The sequence below is a fragment of the Orcinus orca genome, chromosome 1 (genome assembly GCF_937001465.1).
Source record: "Orcinus orca chromosome 1, mOrcOrc1.1, whole genome shotgun sequence".
Lineage (NCBI taxonomy): Eukaryota > Metazoa > Chordata > Mammalia > Artiodactyla > Delphinidae > Orcinus > Orcinus orca.
This window is the reverse complement of record NC_064559.1, coordinates 62,634,404-62,653,593: the sequence shown is the minus strand read 5'-3', so window position 1 is coordinate 62,653,593 and position 19,190 is coordinate 62,634,404. Positions and strand designations below refer to the sequence as shown.

The 19,190-nt window shown below is 45.0% G+C and overlaps 2 protein-coding genes and 2 non-coding genes across 8 annotated transcripts in view; 3 read left to right on the top strand and 1 right to left on the bottom strand.

The window, feature by feature from the left end:
- The window catches only part of RCSD1 (RCSD domain containing 1), a 68,150-nt gene extending 66,796 nt beyond the window's left edge, over positions 1–1,354 (top strand). For all 3 annotated transcript variants that reach the window (XM_033428008.2, XM_033428010.2, XM_033428009.2), the window contains one exon: positions 131–1,354. In XM_033428008.2, coding sequence (XP_033283899.2) covers positions 131–163 — 33 coding nt within the window. In that variant the 3' untranslated portion in view covers positions 164–1,354. The remainder of the gene's footprint in view (positions 1–130) is intronic.
- Positions 1,355–10,153: 8,799 nt separating this feature from the next.
- On the top strand, positions 10,154–10,225 carry TRNAP-CGG (transfer RNA proline (anticodon CGG)). Its single transcript has one exon. It is a non-coding gene; the product is annotated as a tRNA-Pro (tRNA).
- A 666-nt stretch (positions 10,226–10,891) lies between these two features.
- Positions 10,892–10,963, bottom strand: TRNAP-AGG (transfer RNA proline (anticodon AGG)). Its single transcript has one exon. It is a non-coding gene; the product is annotated as a tRNA-Pro (tRNA).
- A 4,983-nt stretch (positions 10,964–15,946) lies between these two features.
- MPZL1 (myelin protein zero like 1) overlaps positions 15,947–19,190 on the top strand; it is a 61,755-nt gene continuing 58,511 nt past the window's right edge. For all 3 annotated transcript variants that reach the window (XR_007479713.1, XM_012532996.3, XM_004269717.4), the window contains exon 1: positions 15,947–16,253. Coding sequence is in view for 2 of the 3 variants with exons in the window: in XM_012532996.3 (XP_012388450.2) it covers positions 15,962–16,253 (292 nt within the window). In the remaining variant the exon portion in view is untranslated. The remainder of the gene's footprint in view (positions 16,254–19,190) is intronic.

Below are 19,190 nucleotides of genomic sequence, written 5' to 3'. Positions count from 1 at the left end.
ACTATGTCAGGCACATAGCATTATTATCACTATTACTACTATTACCCAACGTAGCATCCCCAAGGAGACAGGCTGAGTGTCCAGATTTCCTACTTTCCTCCTAATTTATTCCTTCCTCCTCTGCTCACAGGATAATACCCCTGTCCAGGACACTAAAATGTGAAGAAGATCTCACTGTGCCTAGTGATGAAGCTGCTGGAGCCGTGTCCTTGAAGTAGCAGCAATGATTGTAGCGGCAGCAAAGGAAGCCATCGCAGAAGCAGGATGGGCTGAGGGTCTGGAGTCAGCCTGAGGACACAGGGTGCCATTTCCCGACCTCCGCACCATTGTAGACAGAGATTGGATCTGAGGGCAGCAGACTTTTATCAACTTGATAAAAGTTGTGTCACTTGATGGACTTGGTTTAAAAAAAAAAAAAACTTATTTAAAACAATTTACTATGGTGACAACTCCCCAGGGATACTGGTCAAACTGTGGGGCCCATATACTGTCCACACCCACCTAACCCTATAGCTGACCTCAGAACTGGACTGGGATCTACCTAATCAGATTGTGTTTGTGTAAGGTGACAACCTTTTTATTGTTCTTAAGTTTTCATGATTCTCAAGCGTAAGTAAAAACTCATTTCAAGTAGCTAGAAACAAAGTAGTATCACTGGAAATATAAATCCTGTAAGTTACAGAAGACCTTAAATTGTATGGAGACCCTGAGACGACCTTTCAGCTTGGTCCAGATTTGACTGGCCAACCAATTTTGAAAACATTGGCCGAGAAGAGATAATTCTTGAAACATTGAAAAATATGTGTCTGTTCCAGCAACAGGAGCTTTTCCATCAGGTAATTCTCTAGCTGGTGATACACTGGGAGGCGACCAGCTCGGCTCACCTGCTTCTGCCAGGGGGAGAGCAGGCAGAGGCAGGCAGCAACTCCTTTGGAGAGGCAGGATGTCTCTGTGCTGCATTTCCTCATCCTGTAAGCAGAGCAGTGACACCTGGACAATGCCTGCCCTCTGGTTAGGATGAAGTTTGTGCTTCCAGAGGGGGAGCCTCGAGCATGGATTAGATTTCTCCTGGGAAGTGCTTTGAGCATCGTGATGTGCAAGCTACATAATGAGAACGTCCTTCCTGGCTTCCCTGACTTGAATGGAAACCCAGGCTCTCCTCCCCGACTCAGGAGGGGTGGGGCGGGTCTTCTGTCTGTTCCTCCTGGGTAACTCTTGCTTCATCGGTCTGTTCGGAGAGTGCATGAGGCTTCGCCGGGGACAGGGGGCCTGATACCCCTGCCTTGACATATCCTCTCCCCTCTTCCCACACTCCTGCTGAAAGATGCTCGTCCAAATAAATGTTTAATCTTAAGGGTTGGCCCTTATTCAGATTTGAGTATTTCAGTATCTCAACATGCTGACTTGGTAGCTGGAGCAGTCATTTTTCTGGAGGTCTCTTAGACCACACTCTACTCTGACCGCAGAAAGTAGTTTCCCAGACTTAAAAGGCCTTATCTCACTGCTGGTACCTCAGTTTATCACCTCATTTACAGTTTTTCTAAATTTTCAGTTTTTCTAACTCCAGGATAGTGTTAATATTTGGGATATATATTTTTTCAAAAACTATTTTTAAATCAAATGCAGCTTCTAAACCTTGTAATCTAGTGAAGACTGATACCATAATAAGCTTTGTATTTTAGCAGAGTTTGGGAGATATGTGTGTCAGTTATTTTGAGATCTGTATAATATCTATCATCTATCTAACCTATCATCTATCTGTCATTGACAGAGAAGTATACCCCCTAAACAATACATGGATTTATTTATATATGTCTTTGGGCTGTTTATATATTCGTGCACATATCTGGGCAAGAGTTTTGAGAACGTGAGCATGACTGTGCAATGAAAAGGGGAAATCTGCCACTTCTCTTACTAGAAAAAGGAACGGGACAGATGGGATGTAGATGTAAAAATAAAACTCTATTTTTCTTCTGGAGGGTCCATACCTTACAGTAGCAGATGAAGAAGGAGCAATAAAAAATAAGAATGTGACACTGAAGGAGCATGTATGACGGTGTCCAAAAATCTCCCCAGTTCCCTATTAGTCACATTATTTGATCTATTTTGTGAGAACACAAAGGCCCCACCGCAGGCATTGTTATTAGTGATGGGGTTCTTGGCGGGGAATTCGTGAAGCAAAGGCAGGACCTGTTCCCTGTGGGCGCTGCAACCTGGCTGTTTAATGCTCTCCTTTCTCGAAGTGACCATGATTCAGTGTTGCAACACCATGGTTGAGACTGGGATTTCACACTGGATTGAAGAAAACCATTTGTGTCTTAGGTGGCACAGAGTCATCACCAGGCCAGGAAGACTTTCATCAGGATTCCTTAATAGGCTTGAAGGAAAACACTGATTCTTCACAGCTACAAGGCTGAAGAGAAGAATCAGAATCATTCTTCCACTACCTTTGTAATCTAGCTTGAATATTAAACTGTGTCCTTCCTTTCTCCAGAGAGGGAGCAGGAAGAAAACTTGAATGCTTTGAAGGAATATGCCAATATTGAAAAGGGGGCTGCATGTGGAACTGGGTAACCAGATATGACCATGAAGAAGAGCTCAGGGGCCTCAGAACTCCACTCTCCCCACTGAGGTCACCCTCAACAGGACCCTGTTTGCCAGACCAGTTTTGGCCTGTGACCAGCTGACTAGTCACTCCATAAAATGTCAGATAAGGGAATAAAGGAGTGGACAGACAACCAGTTCATCATCTTCTTTTGATTCGGTACTCTTGGGAATGTAAAACTTTAATACAGTTGAATGAATGAGGACCTTCAGTTGCTAATGAAAGGAACCCAACTCAAACAGGCTGATACAAAACAGCTATATCTATGAATCTCCCTCTCTCTCTCTCTTTCTCTGTCTGTCCGTCTCTCCCTCCCTCCTTCTATACACTGAATAATATGTTTTGACAATCCATGGACAGACCTGAATACAATCACTTAAGCAATGTCAGAAATCTTTCTCTGTTATCGGTCTCTGCTTTCCTCTGTGTTGGCCATATTCTCAGGCAGCCTCTTCCCAGCCTGCAAACCCAATGGAAAGAGCTTATTTTTTCCCAGTAACTGTGGGAAAAAATCCTGCAAAGGTTTTCTATAGGCTTGGTGGCGATCCTATATCTATACCTGAGCCAATTATTATGACCAAGGAGATGCAGAGATCAGATTGGCCAGCCCTCTGCCACTCTCCTGCAGTTAGGGGCTAGGTGAGTTAATTCTATTTCATCTGCAAGGACTGTGAATGGAGCAACAAGGTGCCTCAAGGTAAAATCAGAGTGCTGTTACTAAAAGATATGATGCTGGGTGGGAGAAACAACAACAACAGTAGAGCTCTGAGCAAAATTCGAGAGCTACTCAGATAAAACGGAATTTGTTTTCATAAGCCACCAAAGAAAAATCGGTCTCATTTTAAATGTAATAATTTATCACTGTGTCCAGAGCCAGCCTGGAGCTCCATGAGGGTCAAGTCTGTCTGTGTAGTTCATTGTGCCAGTGCCTCATGTATTATAGGTGCTCAATAAACATTTGGTAAGTAATGAATGATTAAACTGATTTCAGAGCTGGAATAGGATTATTTTCAACATTTGTCGCTGCCCAAAAACTCCCTCACTGATACCAGATGCCTGAAATGTTAGCAACTGATTCCACTGGCTCTAGTCTTCTTCCCAATCAAAACGTGTATCCTGAGAGAGGTAATATTTTAGGCCTCCTTTGTCATCACATCTTTTTTTTTTCCCATGGTCTGTTGTCTCCTTGAGGTAAGTTAGAGGAATGATGGGCTTCTTCTTAAGGGGAGGTACTTAAAAGGAGGTCATTATTCTTGGCTGCTTTGTGTGTTCGTTGCTGCACACGGTCTTTCTCTAGTTGCGACGAGCGGGGGCTACTCCTCGTTGTGGTGCGCGGGCTTCTCATTGTGGTGGCTTCTCTTGGTGCGGAGCACGGGCTCTAGGCACACGGGCTTCAGTAGTTGTGGCTCTCACGCTCTAGAGCACAGGCTCAGTAGTTGTGGCGCACGGGCTTAGTTGCTCCGCGGCATGTGGGATCTTCCCGGACCAGGGCTCAAACCCGTGTCCCCTGCATTGGCAAGCGAATTCTTCATCACTGCACCACCAGGGAAGTTCGGTCGTCACATCTTGAGTTGAGTTGGTTCTAGAAAGCCTTCCCAGAAGGGGTTAAAAAGAAGAGCAAAGTACGTGAAACTCTAGGGGCAATTGACACACTTTCCTGACTTCCCCGTCTTGCTTAGGGTAAGTCAGCTTCCCATTTAGCCCAGTGATGTCCTGACCAGAGTGGCTATGGAGGCTGAGAAAACCGTTACTCCAGTTCTGCCCTCAAATTCGAGGAGAGCTGTGGGAGAGGCCCCACTGTGGTCAAATGGGGCAGGAAACTGTGGTTCTTTGATCCTCTGCAGAGGAAGAGGAGGTGAAAGTGTTAAATGCCTCACAGCACAAAGGGAGCCACCCACTTCAAAAACAGGAGCAAAGGGATTTCTTCTCCTCCTCCTCCTGTAAAGTTCTGGGCTCTCCATGGGACCTGCAACGCCTAGGCACAGCCAGGGAGATGCTATGAAGGAAACAGGATGTAAAAGGAAGAGGTCGAGACAGGCTAGGATTCCCCGCTGCACACTCCTGTCGGTAACGACCCTGAGACCCTGACCCTTGATGGTGTAGTTTTAAATGAAAATGTGAAAAAAATGACTTAGGCAAACCTGTAATGCCAGTTATTACATTTATCAACTGCTTCTGTTTTAAATCATGAGTGGACTGAATTGCACTTTAACCAAAATTCAGAAGCAAGATTCTAGAATGATTATATGGTTGGTACTCAAAGGATGGTATTACCAAGAGGCAGATATTCCTTCTGCTCCAAGAAAATAATAGGACCTCAAACACTAGTCGCTACTGTTGGATTGTCTAAGGAACCCATGGGTGCTGGGTGGTGCCAGGCACTCACCATCACGGCCGAACCTGGCCCCTCAGGAACAACAGTAGCGGCTTCTTGACGACCTCTGGAAGCAGCTGGGATGGGAAAGGGCAAAAGGGCCTGCTCTGCATCCCCTCTAATTCTGTGCCTCTTTTCATTCTACCAAGCAAAAGGAAACACGTAGTTTTAGAAGCCCTGTTTTCTCTGTGATTTAAAAATATTAATTATCTTTATTTTTTCTCATTATAAAAGCGATACACCTTTATTTTTTTCACCTTTATTTTTAAACATTTGTGGAGAAAAAATATTTTAAGTAAATAAAAATTATTCATAATCCCACTACTAAGAGATAGCTAGTGTTAATATTTTATGGATTTTCCTCTAGTTTTTTTAATGAGTATATTACATGTTTTGTTCTTAATTCGTTGTTGTTCCAAAACTGGGATCTCACTGTATGCAACTGTGTATTCTTCTCTTCTGTAACATACCATCATGAGCATGTCTTCCGAAACAATCTCAATTTTGATCATGAAAACTGTACACTTTTGTCTTCTTCTATTCAACCAATAACATCCAGAGTAAGACCAAATGTGTATAAAAGAGGGGTAATAATATACCCTGGTGGAAACGAAGGTGTTGTGGAAAGCAGTTCTTTTCACAGTCTAGATCTTAGATTCCTATCACATTTATGGCCTCATGCACTCTCAAAACAAGTGAAAACATTTGAATGAAAAATTAAAGGGCTGAGGCAACTCCAAAATATCATTCCTAATTATTTAGGGATTGCAAAATTCAGAGGGAGGCATGAGATAAGTTTCTGAAAAAGGATCACCGGAGGGAAAGCACAAAGAAATGTTTGTAGTAAAAACTAGCTGAAGCTATTATAGGCTATTGGACTGGAGTCTGGAAAAGGCACAAATGTTCAATCTGATCCTACTTTCTGTGTGGGTCAGGACATGGCTTGCAGTGAACGAAGCAAACCTACCAGCATGACAACGGCGGTGGCCTGCGAGCCAGTTAGCGCTTAACTGCACGGGCAGAAAATAAGACGCAGCACACTGTCCTGAGGCCAGTCCTGTGGGGCAAGTTAGCCAGAGGTTTCCTTTGAATGGCATACCCACACAATTAAATTGTATTCTCACTTCCAAGGGCTGACCATTCCAAGTCAGAGCCAAGTCTGTACCACTTAAGCCCAAACTGTGTCAGAATTCAGTGGCAAGCAAACATTAGTGACAAAATAGACACAAATCCCTCACCATAAGTGTTTGTAAAAGCCATTCACAATTTCAGGGCATCAACCATGACATCATCTTAGAGTTATTCTAATCATCTACTAATGGACCTCTTATTCTCATTTCATCTTCGCCCTCACATGCAGCTGAACCCATGTCAAAATTGTTATGTTCAATAGTACTTTTAACATACCACCATTCTCAAAGGCTTTAATGCCACCAAATCCCTTAAATCAAATTAAAAGATTTAATCATGGCTTTTAAAGTTCTCTGGAAGCCCCTGGTCCTCTTCTTCCACATCAGTTTTCATCTTACTTGCTAACCAGCTAAGCCCAGCTCATTGGCATGGAATTACATGGAGAGCCACAAAAGCGGTTATCCCAGCTCTGGGAGTAAATCCTAAGGAAATCATGTAATACGTGGGGAAAGTATATACACAAATGGGCCAAACAATATTTATATCAGTGAAATGTTGGACACCAATGATTTATTATACAGTAGAAGAATTATTAAGAAAATTATGCTATCAGAATTCCCTGGCAGTCCAGTGGTTAGGACTCTGTGTTTCCACTGCAGGGGGCACTGGTTTCGATCCCTGGTCTGGGGGAACTAAGATCCTGCAAGACATGTGGTGCGACCAAAAAAAAAAGAAAAGAAAAGAAAGAAAAAAGAAAAGTATGCTATATTGTCTTGATGGAATAGTATAAAATTATTACAAACAACTTAAAGGGATGGGAAAACAGGCATGGGGAAATTGAAAAACAATAACAAAAACCTTGAGAGTGGACACTGGCAAAGGTAGGAAAGGTCTCCAGTCTTGCCATCTTTCATGGCACCTTGGTGAGTGAGTGAGATACAGCTCAGGCAGGGCAGAGGGAGCCCTCGAAAAGGCACAGTCTGAAAGGGGAGGGCAAAACCTAGATTGCTCAGGACTCCGCCTGAGGAGAACTCCTTCCTCACCCTCCCGAACCCATTCTCAGACTACAAAAGAGTGGATTGAAAGTAAAATCGGGGGCTTTCCTGGTGGCGCAGTGGTTGCGAGTCCGCCTGCTGATTCGGGGGACACGGGTTGGAGCCCCGGTTGCGGAGCAACTAAGCCCGTGAGCCACAACTATTGCAGCCCACATGCCTAGAGCCTGTGCTCCGCAACAGAGAAGCCACCGCAATGAGAAGCCCACACACCACCATGCGCACAGCAATGAAGACCCAATGCAGCCAAATAAATAAATTTATTTTAAAAAATTTACGTACTATCAAAGCAAATGGAAGGCTTAGAGCGGCCCACCCTACACACGTCCTTCTACTCCAGGGAGCAGCATGGCTCTGGGATCTCTCTACATGGTCAGAATGGGTTATAGAAATGTTTTCCAGCTTTAACTCTGTTTTGAAGTGTTTTCACTTGTATTTCCCCTGTCACACTCCCCAAGGGTGTGAGCTCTTGTCCTGACCTTCTATATTCAGTGGCACCCCCAGAGCCCACTGGCATCAGGAGGAAGGAAGGGATCACGGGATGAGCAGAGAAGCTGGTGCAAATGGAGAGCTTTCAGTCAAAGGGTGAGAGGACAGAAACACCACCTGGACCCTCAGAGAGCAGTCTGACCAGGGTTCGAAGGAAAGTATTCCAGTGACCCCCAAATTCAAGGTACCTTAAGGATGGAAGAGGGCTTCAGAAATGAGAAGCCTCTGCAACCCAACCACCAACTCAAGGGTGTTGGGGAGGGAGAGGGGAGTGCAGGCCAAAAGTAGGCAAGGCTAGCTTAAGACCCTGCACTCCTGGTCCACTGGGGTTAAGGGCCTTAGGATAGGCTCAAACTATGCGGCACAAGTGGGGGGGTGTGTGTGTGTTAAGGAGTCCAAGCTGGTACCGCTCACTCCTCCACAGCGCAACAAATCAAGAGAAGAGTTGCTGAGGCAAGGAATAGCAACTTTATTTGGAAACCCAGCAGACTGAAAAGATGGGGGACTAGTGTCCCAAAGAATCATCTTGCCCAGGTTTGGATGATTGTTTCTTTTATAGAACAAAGAGGGGGAAGTGAGGAGGTAAAGTTTTTTGTTTTTTGTTTTAATGGATGACCACAACAAAAGCAACAATGATTGCAATTACCAAACACGAAACACACTCACACTATGTCATAATATTGACATTCAGTCCAGGAATCCTCCACTGTAACAGCTCCTTTACTTTGCAGTGCAAATTGATTTGTATATTTTTTGCCTCTGAGTCCTTGTGGGATTTTTTTTTTTATTCAAACAGAAAGTCACAAAAATTATAATTATCCTCATCAGTTCACTCAGTCCCATGTAATTAATTTTTTTTCCTCTTGATCTTTTGTTAGCACTTTTATGAATTCATCAGTTTTCCATTAGAGTTCTGAAAATGCTTATTCATTCAGTTCAGCAGTATAGTCAGTTAACAGAAACCTGTACCTGTCAGAGTCTTTTCCATGAATTCCTTGACGATGAAACCCTTTTATAGGAACATATTTGCAAAAGCATCAGAGTACACCCAGAACTGTCTGTAAATGACAAAAGACTTAAAAGTGACCACGGTTAAAGATTTGATGAAAGTTCATAATAATGCAATTGACAAGGAAATTTAGTTATTTCTGAGATATACATTTTAAAGTAGTAACTAGAATTATGACTTATAACATTATACCAGAACATATAAGAGGTAACGTTTAAAAAAAGAGAGAGAGAGAAGTTATTGCAAACATTTCCTGGTTCTGGCCAGACTCTGGAACGGATGTGTTACTTCCTTCTTTCCTGCAGCCATTCACAGGTGGCCCTGGTCAGGATGTTTCCTGTGAGCTTAAACAAATGTGTTTTAGCTTAACTTTCAGGCATGGGAGGCAGGGTTACCAGAGATGGGCCATCATGTGTACTTTAAGCTACAGGCAACAGCCCTTTAGTAATTAACTTGTAACAAAAGCAATAGAATACAAACGTTAAAGTAAAAGATACAGATCCAGTGAGTCAGATTTGTTCTTCCCTATTACAGTAGGGGATGGAGGTGGGGTGGCGCCAGAGCGAAGGTCCTGCCCACTACCACAGCCTTTTCCACTCCTCCAAGCTACCAAGGCACCCAACTCTGCCCCTTTGCTCCCCAGCCCCTTTCACGGCCCTCGCTATTAACCCCACCTTCCACGACCTCGGTAGTTCCTGTGCCTGCGCTACCACTTCCTTGCCGCCGTGTGGCCTGAGTTATCTCACTGCAAAATGAGGATAACAGTAGTAACTAAGGGAAAATTGTTACAAATATGCAGTGAGTTCAGTACATGTAAAACGCCTAAAAGAGTGCAGGATCTCAAAATGAACGTTCGAAATAAGTTAGCTGTTAATACTCTCTTCTTTGCAAATTCTTCGCCTCATCACTCCCTCCCAGGGATAAGGTGCATCCCTTCCCATCTCTCGCCCGCTCCTCCGCGCTATTTCCCGCCCCGCCCACCCGCGAGCGTCGTCCCGCTGCAGCACAGGGGATTGGGATGGGGACGGGGGTGGGGCACGCGGCACACAGCCAAGTGCTCTGAGGATGGTCTGAGTGAAGAGCGGCGGGAGCTCCCCGCAAGGAGCGAAACTGGCAGCGTGGAGACGCTGGGCGGCGGACACCCGGCGGCGTCCAGTATGTCCGAGGGGCCCTGCCCGCGCCCTCCTAGCTCGGGCTCCCAGCGCCCAGCAGCCACCGCGCTGCAGGGGACGTCCTGGCTCTGGGGAGGCGGCTTCTCGGATCGAGGGCGGACGGCCGCAGGCCGAGGCGCAGAGCCCGGGCGCTGGGTGATACCACCGGCCCCGCGGGGCAAAGTGCACGTCCCTTCCTGGCGCTCCTTCGGGTGGCGAGGAGGGTTTTCGACCAGAGACCTGGGGAGTAAAAGAAGGGTCACCGGCTGGGGTCAGTCAGGCAGTGCGGCCAGAGGCGAGGCAAGGCTGAAGAGAGGCGCTGGGAGCGTTTTTGCGGAGAGCGGCTCGTTGGTCTAGGGGTATGATTCTCGCTTCGGGTGCGAGAGGTCCCGGGTTCAAATCCCGGACGAGCCCGAACCTTTTCTGTCTACGCCTAAAATTTAAAAAACAGTTTCTTTTTCTCACACGGCTCATTTAGAGGCTGAAATGAAACTAGTCCGGTCCCTTGAGCTCGAATCTTCATCGTCTTCGCTTTAGGAAGTAAAGGATTGGATGAGATCAATTCGTTCAGTATGTGGTCTTTGTACGTCTGAGGGCAAGGTATGAAAATGCTTGTACCCTTTAAAACACACGTACTTGGAAAAAAGACAAGCCTCGTGCGGACTTCTGGGCACCCCTCGAACACTCCAAACGTGAGCAGGGGGCGCCGTGGATTAGCGGGACCAGGGTGATGGGGCGCGCTGTCCTCCTCCAGCGGTCGCTGTGCGTGCGGACATGCGCGGGCCTGGGCAAGTTTAAACCGCACCTGTAGGCAATCGAGATTGGAACTCAGTCCCTAACACAAGCGCTCGACTCCGAAACTGGCGGGAATGGGGACAAGCATTTTCAAAGTATTACATGGTTAGCAAACTTTCTACGTTTTCATGTTACGTCTTTTAATGGTATTTGAACGTAAAGTGTGCTCTAAGTTCAAAAAGTCTCAACTTTGTATTTTCCACCAACGTGTATTTATTACATTTATGGATCTATTCTAAAATTAATTTCTTTAGAAATTATTAATTCCTGAAGAAGGAAAAAGGCGGGCTCGTCCGGGATTTGAACCCGGGACCTCTCGCACCCTAAGCGAGAATCATACCCCTAGACCAACGAGCCGTCGTGTCTCACTGCTTTCCGTCATTATAAAAGAAGGAGGAACTACTTAGTCCCGCGCCCCCAAGTGGTTATCCGTGTAATATGTTTATATCCTTCAGCTGTTTCGCGTTCTTGTGTTTTCGATTTTCTTTCTTTTCTCTCTTGGTCTTTGAAAATCAATGACAGAGAAGAAAACAACGGTGTCACTACCAGTGGCATATTTACAATTCCATTTATATTTATGGCTGATAAGTTGCAGTGAGTGTGTGGCAATATCCCTGTGGCAGGCGGATTCCAGATTCTCTCCCTTGCTGCGTTCAGGATGTTGCTCTTTCCAATAGTAGTAAAATTGTCCGTTTCTCGCCTACACCTTTCATCCTAGTGTTCAAAGCACCACCTTTCCAGCCTTGCAAATTACCATCACTGTGTTTTTACTCAAACTGTTTTCTTCAGCTGGAAAATCTGTCTCTCTCTCTTTTCCATAAATCCCAAACTCTGACCTTCTCAGAAAAAGATCCTTTAACATATTAAAACCAATTTTATGTGGTATATAATTGGGTTGCAGTCTTGTCTCCTCTAATCATTATTTATTAGAGGACAAGACATCAACACTAACAGCAACACTGAATTCTACTGTATAATTGACAACCAATTGTTATATAATTGGTGCCCAATATCTTTAACGCATGGCTTCTTTACTATATTTTGAATTATTAAATACTTAGTACTGAGGCTTATGCTGGCAAAACTGGTGCTCAGTGAATAATTTCTGAATGACCACCATTTGTTCCAAATCCCTTAAAAATACAAATTTTGGTATTTGGACAACCACTAATTGTGAATTGCAACTTTAGCAAATAACTAACCAGATAGGAAACTACAAGTAGACAGGGTGACTATCCTGAACAGGCCTATTTGTTTATTTTATGTCATATAACATTCATTCTCCAGTTTATTCATTCATTTGATTGCTCATTCGTTCAACAAACATTTAGAAGCGCTATGTGCCAGCCTCTGAGTTGTCAACTTTCTTCTTATGGTTTGATACGAGTAAATTGCAGTTCTGGAGCTCCAACGTTCAGTCCCCACCTTTTGTTTTATTGGAAACTGCCCTAACTTGAGTCTTCAGTCCTCCTTAGGGCCCAAGGCAAGGAGAATAAGAATACCTTTTAAGATGTTCGTTAGATGCCAGCAGAGTTTATTCATCAGAACCTAACTGGAAAAAAATGTGCCCTGGACACTTAAGAAATTTCTATTTCTCCCAAGAATGAGGAAACTACAAAATATAACTCGTTAGGTAAAATAACGTAACCACTTCAGTTTTCTGGAAACCTCCAACTCTACAGTTACCAAGAGGTCTGTCGCTATGCTCATCTTTCCTACTTGAATTTACTACAGTTATTATCATTTTAGGGCTTTTTTTTTCTTACTCCTACTTCTCTCTAGTGATTGAAAGGGTTTGTCTTTTATGCTGCAGGTGCCACTAGAGTATCACATTTGCCCTCCCAACCGTGATACAGGAAGACTGACGGTAACGAAACTCAGGATATCAATTGCCCAACTCACAGTGAGAAATGTCTCTATCCTGGTGAGAGGAATGCCTGTGCTCTCTCTCCAGTGTACATTCTCCCCTCATAGGTGAGGCAGTAGTAGTACATAGGTGGCAGCAAGGCACAGGGAGACAGAGGAGCTTGAAGAACATTTTATTCCAGCCACAGTAAATGAAGAAGCCTGGTGACATATCCTTCTATACAATGAACCCTAAAGACCCCATTACCCATGTTCCCCCAACTTGGTGCCCAGGGACACTCGAATTTTCAGGTTTTCAAAAAGTTCCTAGAAAAATGCAACCCCTTTCCTGGATTGAGACATTCTCTCTGTAGAAATGTGAATGAAACTGGTTTAGCACCAGGTAAATCTTTCTCGGTGTGGCCTGGGATTCACCTTTGACTCTATCTCATATTCATCAAATCTCAGTCATCCTGGAATGGCTTGCTATCACCACCCACAGATCACAGCATTCCATTTTCTTCTGGCAACAGATCTTAAAAAACAAGGGGGGAGAGAATGCCAGTGAGAGTACAGCGGGTGGAAGAGAATTCTACTACAATCACAGAGATGTCGGAAATTTTGGTGCCTGACACCCTCTTCCTACTTCTCCCATTAATTCCAGCTCTAGAAAATTCTGTCCATATATATTTGCCGTCACTAGTTGCTCCTGGGTGCCCCCTATCTGATCTCTATTAAGAGAAGACTTAACACCCTGAGATGTTCCCAAGGCAAAACCCCTCCTTATTAGTGCATTTATTGTGCAGTGCGTGGAGCGGGAAGTCTTTGAGGCCAATGGATCTGCACATAGGTAACTATTATCAGACAAGACTCTGCACATGATTTTCCTTCTTACTGACTCTGTGGGGAAGATTCTCCCCAAGGAGCCCATTCTTTTTAGAGGCAAGGCAGCCCATTAAAAATGACTTTTCTCACCTGATGGAAAGTCTTCGGTTGATTCTGACTGTATGCCTGGACTGATTGAGCTGGAAAGAGGAGTTTCCAGGAGGAAGAAGGAGGTATCTGAAGAGGAGGTTTGTTGAGTGAGAACTTCAGGCTCACAATAGTGATTGAAATCCAAAGCTTTTGTTTGTTTGTTTGTTTTCCATTTACTATCTCTACAGAAGAATCAGAAACTACAATACAAGGCCTATGGCTAAAACAACCTCACATGATTTTGTTTTTCTTTGTAACTTCTCTAGTTCAATAAACATTCATTCTTCTATTCAGTCAACAAATATTTATTAAGTATCTACTGATGGTCTGATATTGTTTATTGTGGAAACACTTTGCTGCCCCAGCAGGCTCCAGTTTCACGGTAGCCCTTCTGTTGCTTCCTTGGGCTCCACACCTAGATATCTAACTGCCTTCTGATTGACTGTCTGGGTGTTCTCAGCTCTTTCAGCTGTGTTCAAGGCCCAGCTCATTAGCTTTCCTCACAGGCCAGGTTTTCTTCCTGGGTTTTTAGTCTTAGTTAACTGGTAGCATCATTCACCACTCTGGCTAGAAATTGGAGGTCACATCTGTCTTTGATTCGACTTCCCATCTAATTTATACCCAGTCCTGTCATTCCTTTTGTGAAATGTTTCCGCAGTCCTCATCTTCCTCTCCACCATCACTGCCAACACCTTATCTCATGCTCTCTTCACTCTTGCCTTGTCTGTTGCAGGAGTCACCCTTTTAAAACACAGATCTGAACTTGTCACTTCCCTCTCATCACTCCCCACTGCCTATACGATAAAGACAACCCCAGGCTCTTCAAAATATTACCACAGCCTCCTTTTCCAGCATTCTCTCTTTCCCCTCTTTCACTCACTCCCCCTGAAGTTCCAAACCACACAGGATTAACCCACTATTCCTTGCACCTGATACTGCTTTCTTTTTTTTCTTTTTTTTTTTTTTTTTGATACTGCTTTCTTGTTTCTGAGTTTGCTTTTCCTGTTTCTCTCTGGTGAAAATTTATTCAGCCTTTAAAATCCACCTCAAATGCTACATCCTCTGTGCATCTTTTCCAGACACCACACAGGCCAGTGGTTCTCAGAAGAGGGAGGTAGCTGTATTGAGGTACATCACAGTCAGTGGAGAAGCTTTTAACATAACATGTGTCTTTGAGAACCACTGTCCCTGTTGGCCTTATGGTTTCTCCTTTGTTCGACCTTCTCTTCAAGCATTGAAAAAGATTTAGTTCAGTAGTTGCTTGCTACACTGACTGGTAGACTCTGCTTCTTGAGAGTAAAGTCTAGGTATTCTACCTCTACAGCACATAGTAATTGCTCACTTAATGCATTTGTATTCTTTCCAACCTATGACATTCCAGAAACACTTCATGAGGATCTTGCTGAGAGAGAAATAGAGTGAAATCGTTCTTTTTCTTTTTAGTTTTCCCTCACTAGTGCTAAAGTAATTATTATGAGTTTGCTGAACTATAAGGGTAAAATAGCTAAAATATCAGGAAAGGTGTTCATAAGGTTGACTTGAGACAAAACCCTGAAATGAGGGGCTGCATTTGGGTGCTCTCACCATGCTCTTCTCCCACTCTCATCCTAATTGTCTAATACTTGTTTCCTTCTCTCACACTATTGGCCTCCCATCTGGATTTTTTCCTTTTTTTCCTTCACCCTCATTTTTCTTGTGCTCCTGTCCTTCCGTTTCTCCCTCTTGTGGGCTGTTCTCATAAGGACTCTTCCAAACACTTTCCGGAATTTATTGGGCAACCAGTAAGTGGCAGACACCGTTCTGGGCCAAGGTAGCCAAGTGGAGCCGGCTCAGAACGGCACTTCAGAGTCTGGGTGGGGAATGTGACAATTTTTATTGACAAATCGAGGGATATTTTGTTTACAAAAGCAAAACAAACAAAACCCCATTCATTTGTGCTCCAGGTAGTAGGAAAGAGTTCCCCGTTCCCAACCCTTTTTAAACCAAAACAGGGGTCTCCTAAGAGGAGATTCAGACAAGATGGAGACTTCTTTTTAAGCTAGTAGATTTCTCAATATGCACACATAAATTATCTGATCCAGGCAAAGGACAGGCCTTAGAGACAGGACAAGGGGAGAGATGTGTTCTATCTGAACGACTGAATCAGAAGTCTCTCCCCATCGTAGCCCTCGTTTTTTGTTTGTTTGTTTTTTTAATTTTGTAAACGAACTGCTTCTTTTCCTTTAGGTAAGGCTCAGAGAAACCGGGAAAAGCTGAAACAGGCGAAGACAGACAATGCATAGATCTGGAGGACTGGACCCTTAAAGAGGCAGAGGAGACGCTGGCAGGGGGGGCGGGCGGGCCAGGACAGACCAGCGGACAGCCACGCAGGCAGGCAGAGGGCTTGGCGGCGGTCGCCTCGGACAGCCGGGGACCTCCAGCGCCGGCATAAGGAGCCTGGGTGGGACCGAAAAGGCGGGGCCCCGCCTGCAGAGAGGGAGTGATGGACAGTCGGTGCCTTCCAATCGAGTCCTTCAAAGTGCGCGGAGCAGGCCAATGAGCGGACAGCTGGGGCCGGCGCGGGGCCGAGGTCTGGGCGGAGGGCTGGCTGGCAGCGGCTGGGGCCGCGAGCGGGGATTGCGGCGTGGAGGTGCTAGCAGACGCGGGCGGCGGCGAGTCCGGAGCCCCCGGGCCGGAGCCGAGCTAACCGCAGTGGGGACCGGGGCCCAGAGCCGCGGCGACTGCGGCCGGAGGACGATGGCAGCGCCCGCCGGGGCCGGGGCACTGATTGCATCCCCAGACCGCAGGCGCTGGCTGTGGTCGGTGTTTGCGGTGGCGCTCGGGCTCTGTGAGTGAAGCCGGGATGGCGGGGGCGGCGGGGCCAGGTGGTGGGCCCTGCGCGCGCGGGGCGCCGAGGTGGGGAGGGGGCGCGGCCTGCACGCCCTGGGGCCCGGGGAACGGAGCCGGCGGACCCCGCGACGGGCTGAAGGGGCGCGGAGCCTCTTTCTTCTTCCTGGATCCCTGCGTGTGGAGGAGGCGGGGAGAACTCCCTACCTTGCTTATTCCTGGGGGGCTGTCTGGGGAGCGGGCCCGGCGGGAGGCCGCATTGCGCCCTCGCTGAGTCGCCCACCGTCTCCGCCTGGCGACTCTGGGTCGCCCAGGCCCGCTTGGGATTCCGGTTCAGGAACCCGGGCTTCTGGCGTTCTCCACCTTTGGGAGGTGGCGGAAGGTTGCAGGGTTTTCATTTGTAGGGCCTTTGTTGATTGTTTCCCTTTTAAGCGACTGTTTTGTTTTACCTTGTTAGTTCCATTTCCAGTGCTCTCCAGCGCATTTTTTAAGCCTCTGAGATAGAAGGGTCCCGGAGTCTCATTTGTCTCATCTCTGTCGTCTGCAGAGCACCAGGAAGAAATTTACATTACTTCTGTGTTAGGATGCAAAGAGCTGGGAATACCACTGGAGTGACCTGGCTTAAAAGAGTTTGGTCCAATCCATAATAATTACAGTCCTAGTCACCGCAGTTTGACAAGACATAGGACATTAAAAGGCTCATTTTTCTTTAAAAAAAAAAAACAACCACTTTTTTTCCTTGCCAGATTTCATGAGTGAGACATAAAGTAAACCTCAGGCTGGATTTATTGAATTGGATGAGTTGTTTTACGGACATCTGCAGTGGTGTCTACCACAGGACTTTTTGTGTGTGTGTTGTTCAAAGCAGAGTACTTGTTGCTGTCTCAGAATGTGGTTAAGTAATGGTTATAAAGAGAGCCAACTCCTAAAAAACCACGGAGACTTGTTCATTTCTTTTGTTTTGCGAAATGTCAGTTGCATGACAATATCTGAACATGAGTATACTCAGTAATTACTTTCATGGAAAAGTTCTTAATGTAATCTTTGGAGCCAGGAAAAATACCATTTAATGAATGATTCCAGGAGCTGTAAAGTATAAACGTAAAAGTCCCCCCACCCTCTGGAGGTTGATAGATGAAGATATACTTTGTATATATAAGATAATCCATTCTGTATAAATGTCTCTCCTGAGGGGGAAAAAAAGGGTTAAAAAGCATGGGGGTGTTTTGGTGGTGGTGGTGGTGGTAATATTCATGTTTTAAGTGAAGAAGTAGGAAATAGCTTAAAACTAAGGTGTATCAGAAATCTTGTGTGTTCAGACAGAATTATTATGCATAAGAGGCAGACACCCGTCTTTATTGAGGACAAGAGCAGTCAGAGTAATCTTAATTACACTCAAGGTATTAAAAAGTAGCAGAACTGAAAAACTGAATATTTATGGATACTAATACAAAAAGATCATCAGAATTACATCTATATACACTTTGGACATATGTAGCTCTTCCGTAATGAAGGATGAATGCTGATACGTGAAAGTCAGCAGCTGATGTTATTGGTTAATTTTAGAGAACTATCGAATGTTTCTTCTTTCAAGCTACGTTTTCTTATCATGAATAACTGTGCATAGCAGTTCATGTTTGACAGAAAGTCTTCTCAAGTTTGATCTAGATACAGTTATTCAGCAAACATTTACTAAGCATTTTTTAAGTATTAAGCACCAAAAGTATTCTAGGAAGCACAGTCCCTGGCCTCACATAATTTATCGTTCAGTGGGAGAAACAAAGTGTGATAAACAATATGAGAAGTCTTTCATTAATGGTTTGCTGTGAGAGCACTAAGGAGAGTCATCATCTCAGACCGAAGTTCAGGCTGCTAGAGAAAGGGTTGCTTAAGCTAAGTAGGTGTTGGGAGAAAACAGTATAGGCAGAGTCATGAATGAACCTGTTGGTAGGTCAGTGTTGTGAGAAGTTGGATCGTGTATAGGAGAGATGGTGGGAATTGAGGCAGGAGAGCCAGCCAGAGGCACTAACTCCTAAAGGACCTTGTTTGCCATTCATAGGCTGAATTTTATCCTAAGGGCTGTGGGGAGCCTGTGAAGGATTTCTGTGTTTATCGAGATGTGAAGTGTGAGATAGAATGGTGTGAGGCTGAAGAAACCAGAGGGTTATCGTAACAATCCAGAGGAGGAGGATTGAAGACCCGAATTAAAGCAGTGGGTTATGAAGAGAGGTCATATCCATGAGCTTGTTAGAAAGTGAATTTGGTGGGGCTTGGAAATCAGTTTGATGTGGACTTGAAAGAGAGGAGTGTAAGATGACCCTAAGGTTTTGAGCTTGGAAAGCTGGGCATAGTTTTGGAAAGTAGGGCTTTTCACAGATGAAGATTATGGATGAGGGGAAAGGAGTGTTGGAAGAAGAGGATGGTGAAGTTACTTTTGGATATGTTGAGTTTAAGATGCTGCTGATATATCTCAGTAGAAATGGGACATTTGGGTAGATAGTTTTAGAGTGAGGAGAAAGTTCTGGTAGGAAATAGAGAGCTGGGAGGCTTTATGCGGGTCGTAGTTAAAGCTATGGATTGCTTGGATGAGGTCAGCAAGGAAGAGTGTATTGAAGGAAATAGCAGAAGGCCAAGGACAGAGTCTTGGGGTATACAGAGCCCGACAAGGAGGCTCGTTGAGTAAATGAAGAACCCGAAGAGTGTGGTGTCTTGGAAACTGAGAGAGAGTGAAATTTTAAGGAAGAAGTTTTAACTGTGTCAGATGAAGAGAGAGTGAATACTTCAAGGATTCACTGAATGTGGCAATTGGAATGTCTTTGGTAACCCTTAGGTAGGAATGAACACACAGTGTATGAAGAATAAATCTCAGTAATTTGCATCACCCATTTCAGTAAATGGCGCTACCATCCATCTAACTGCTCAACCCAGAAACCTAGGA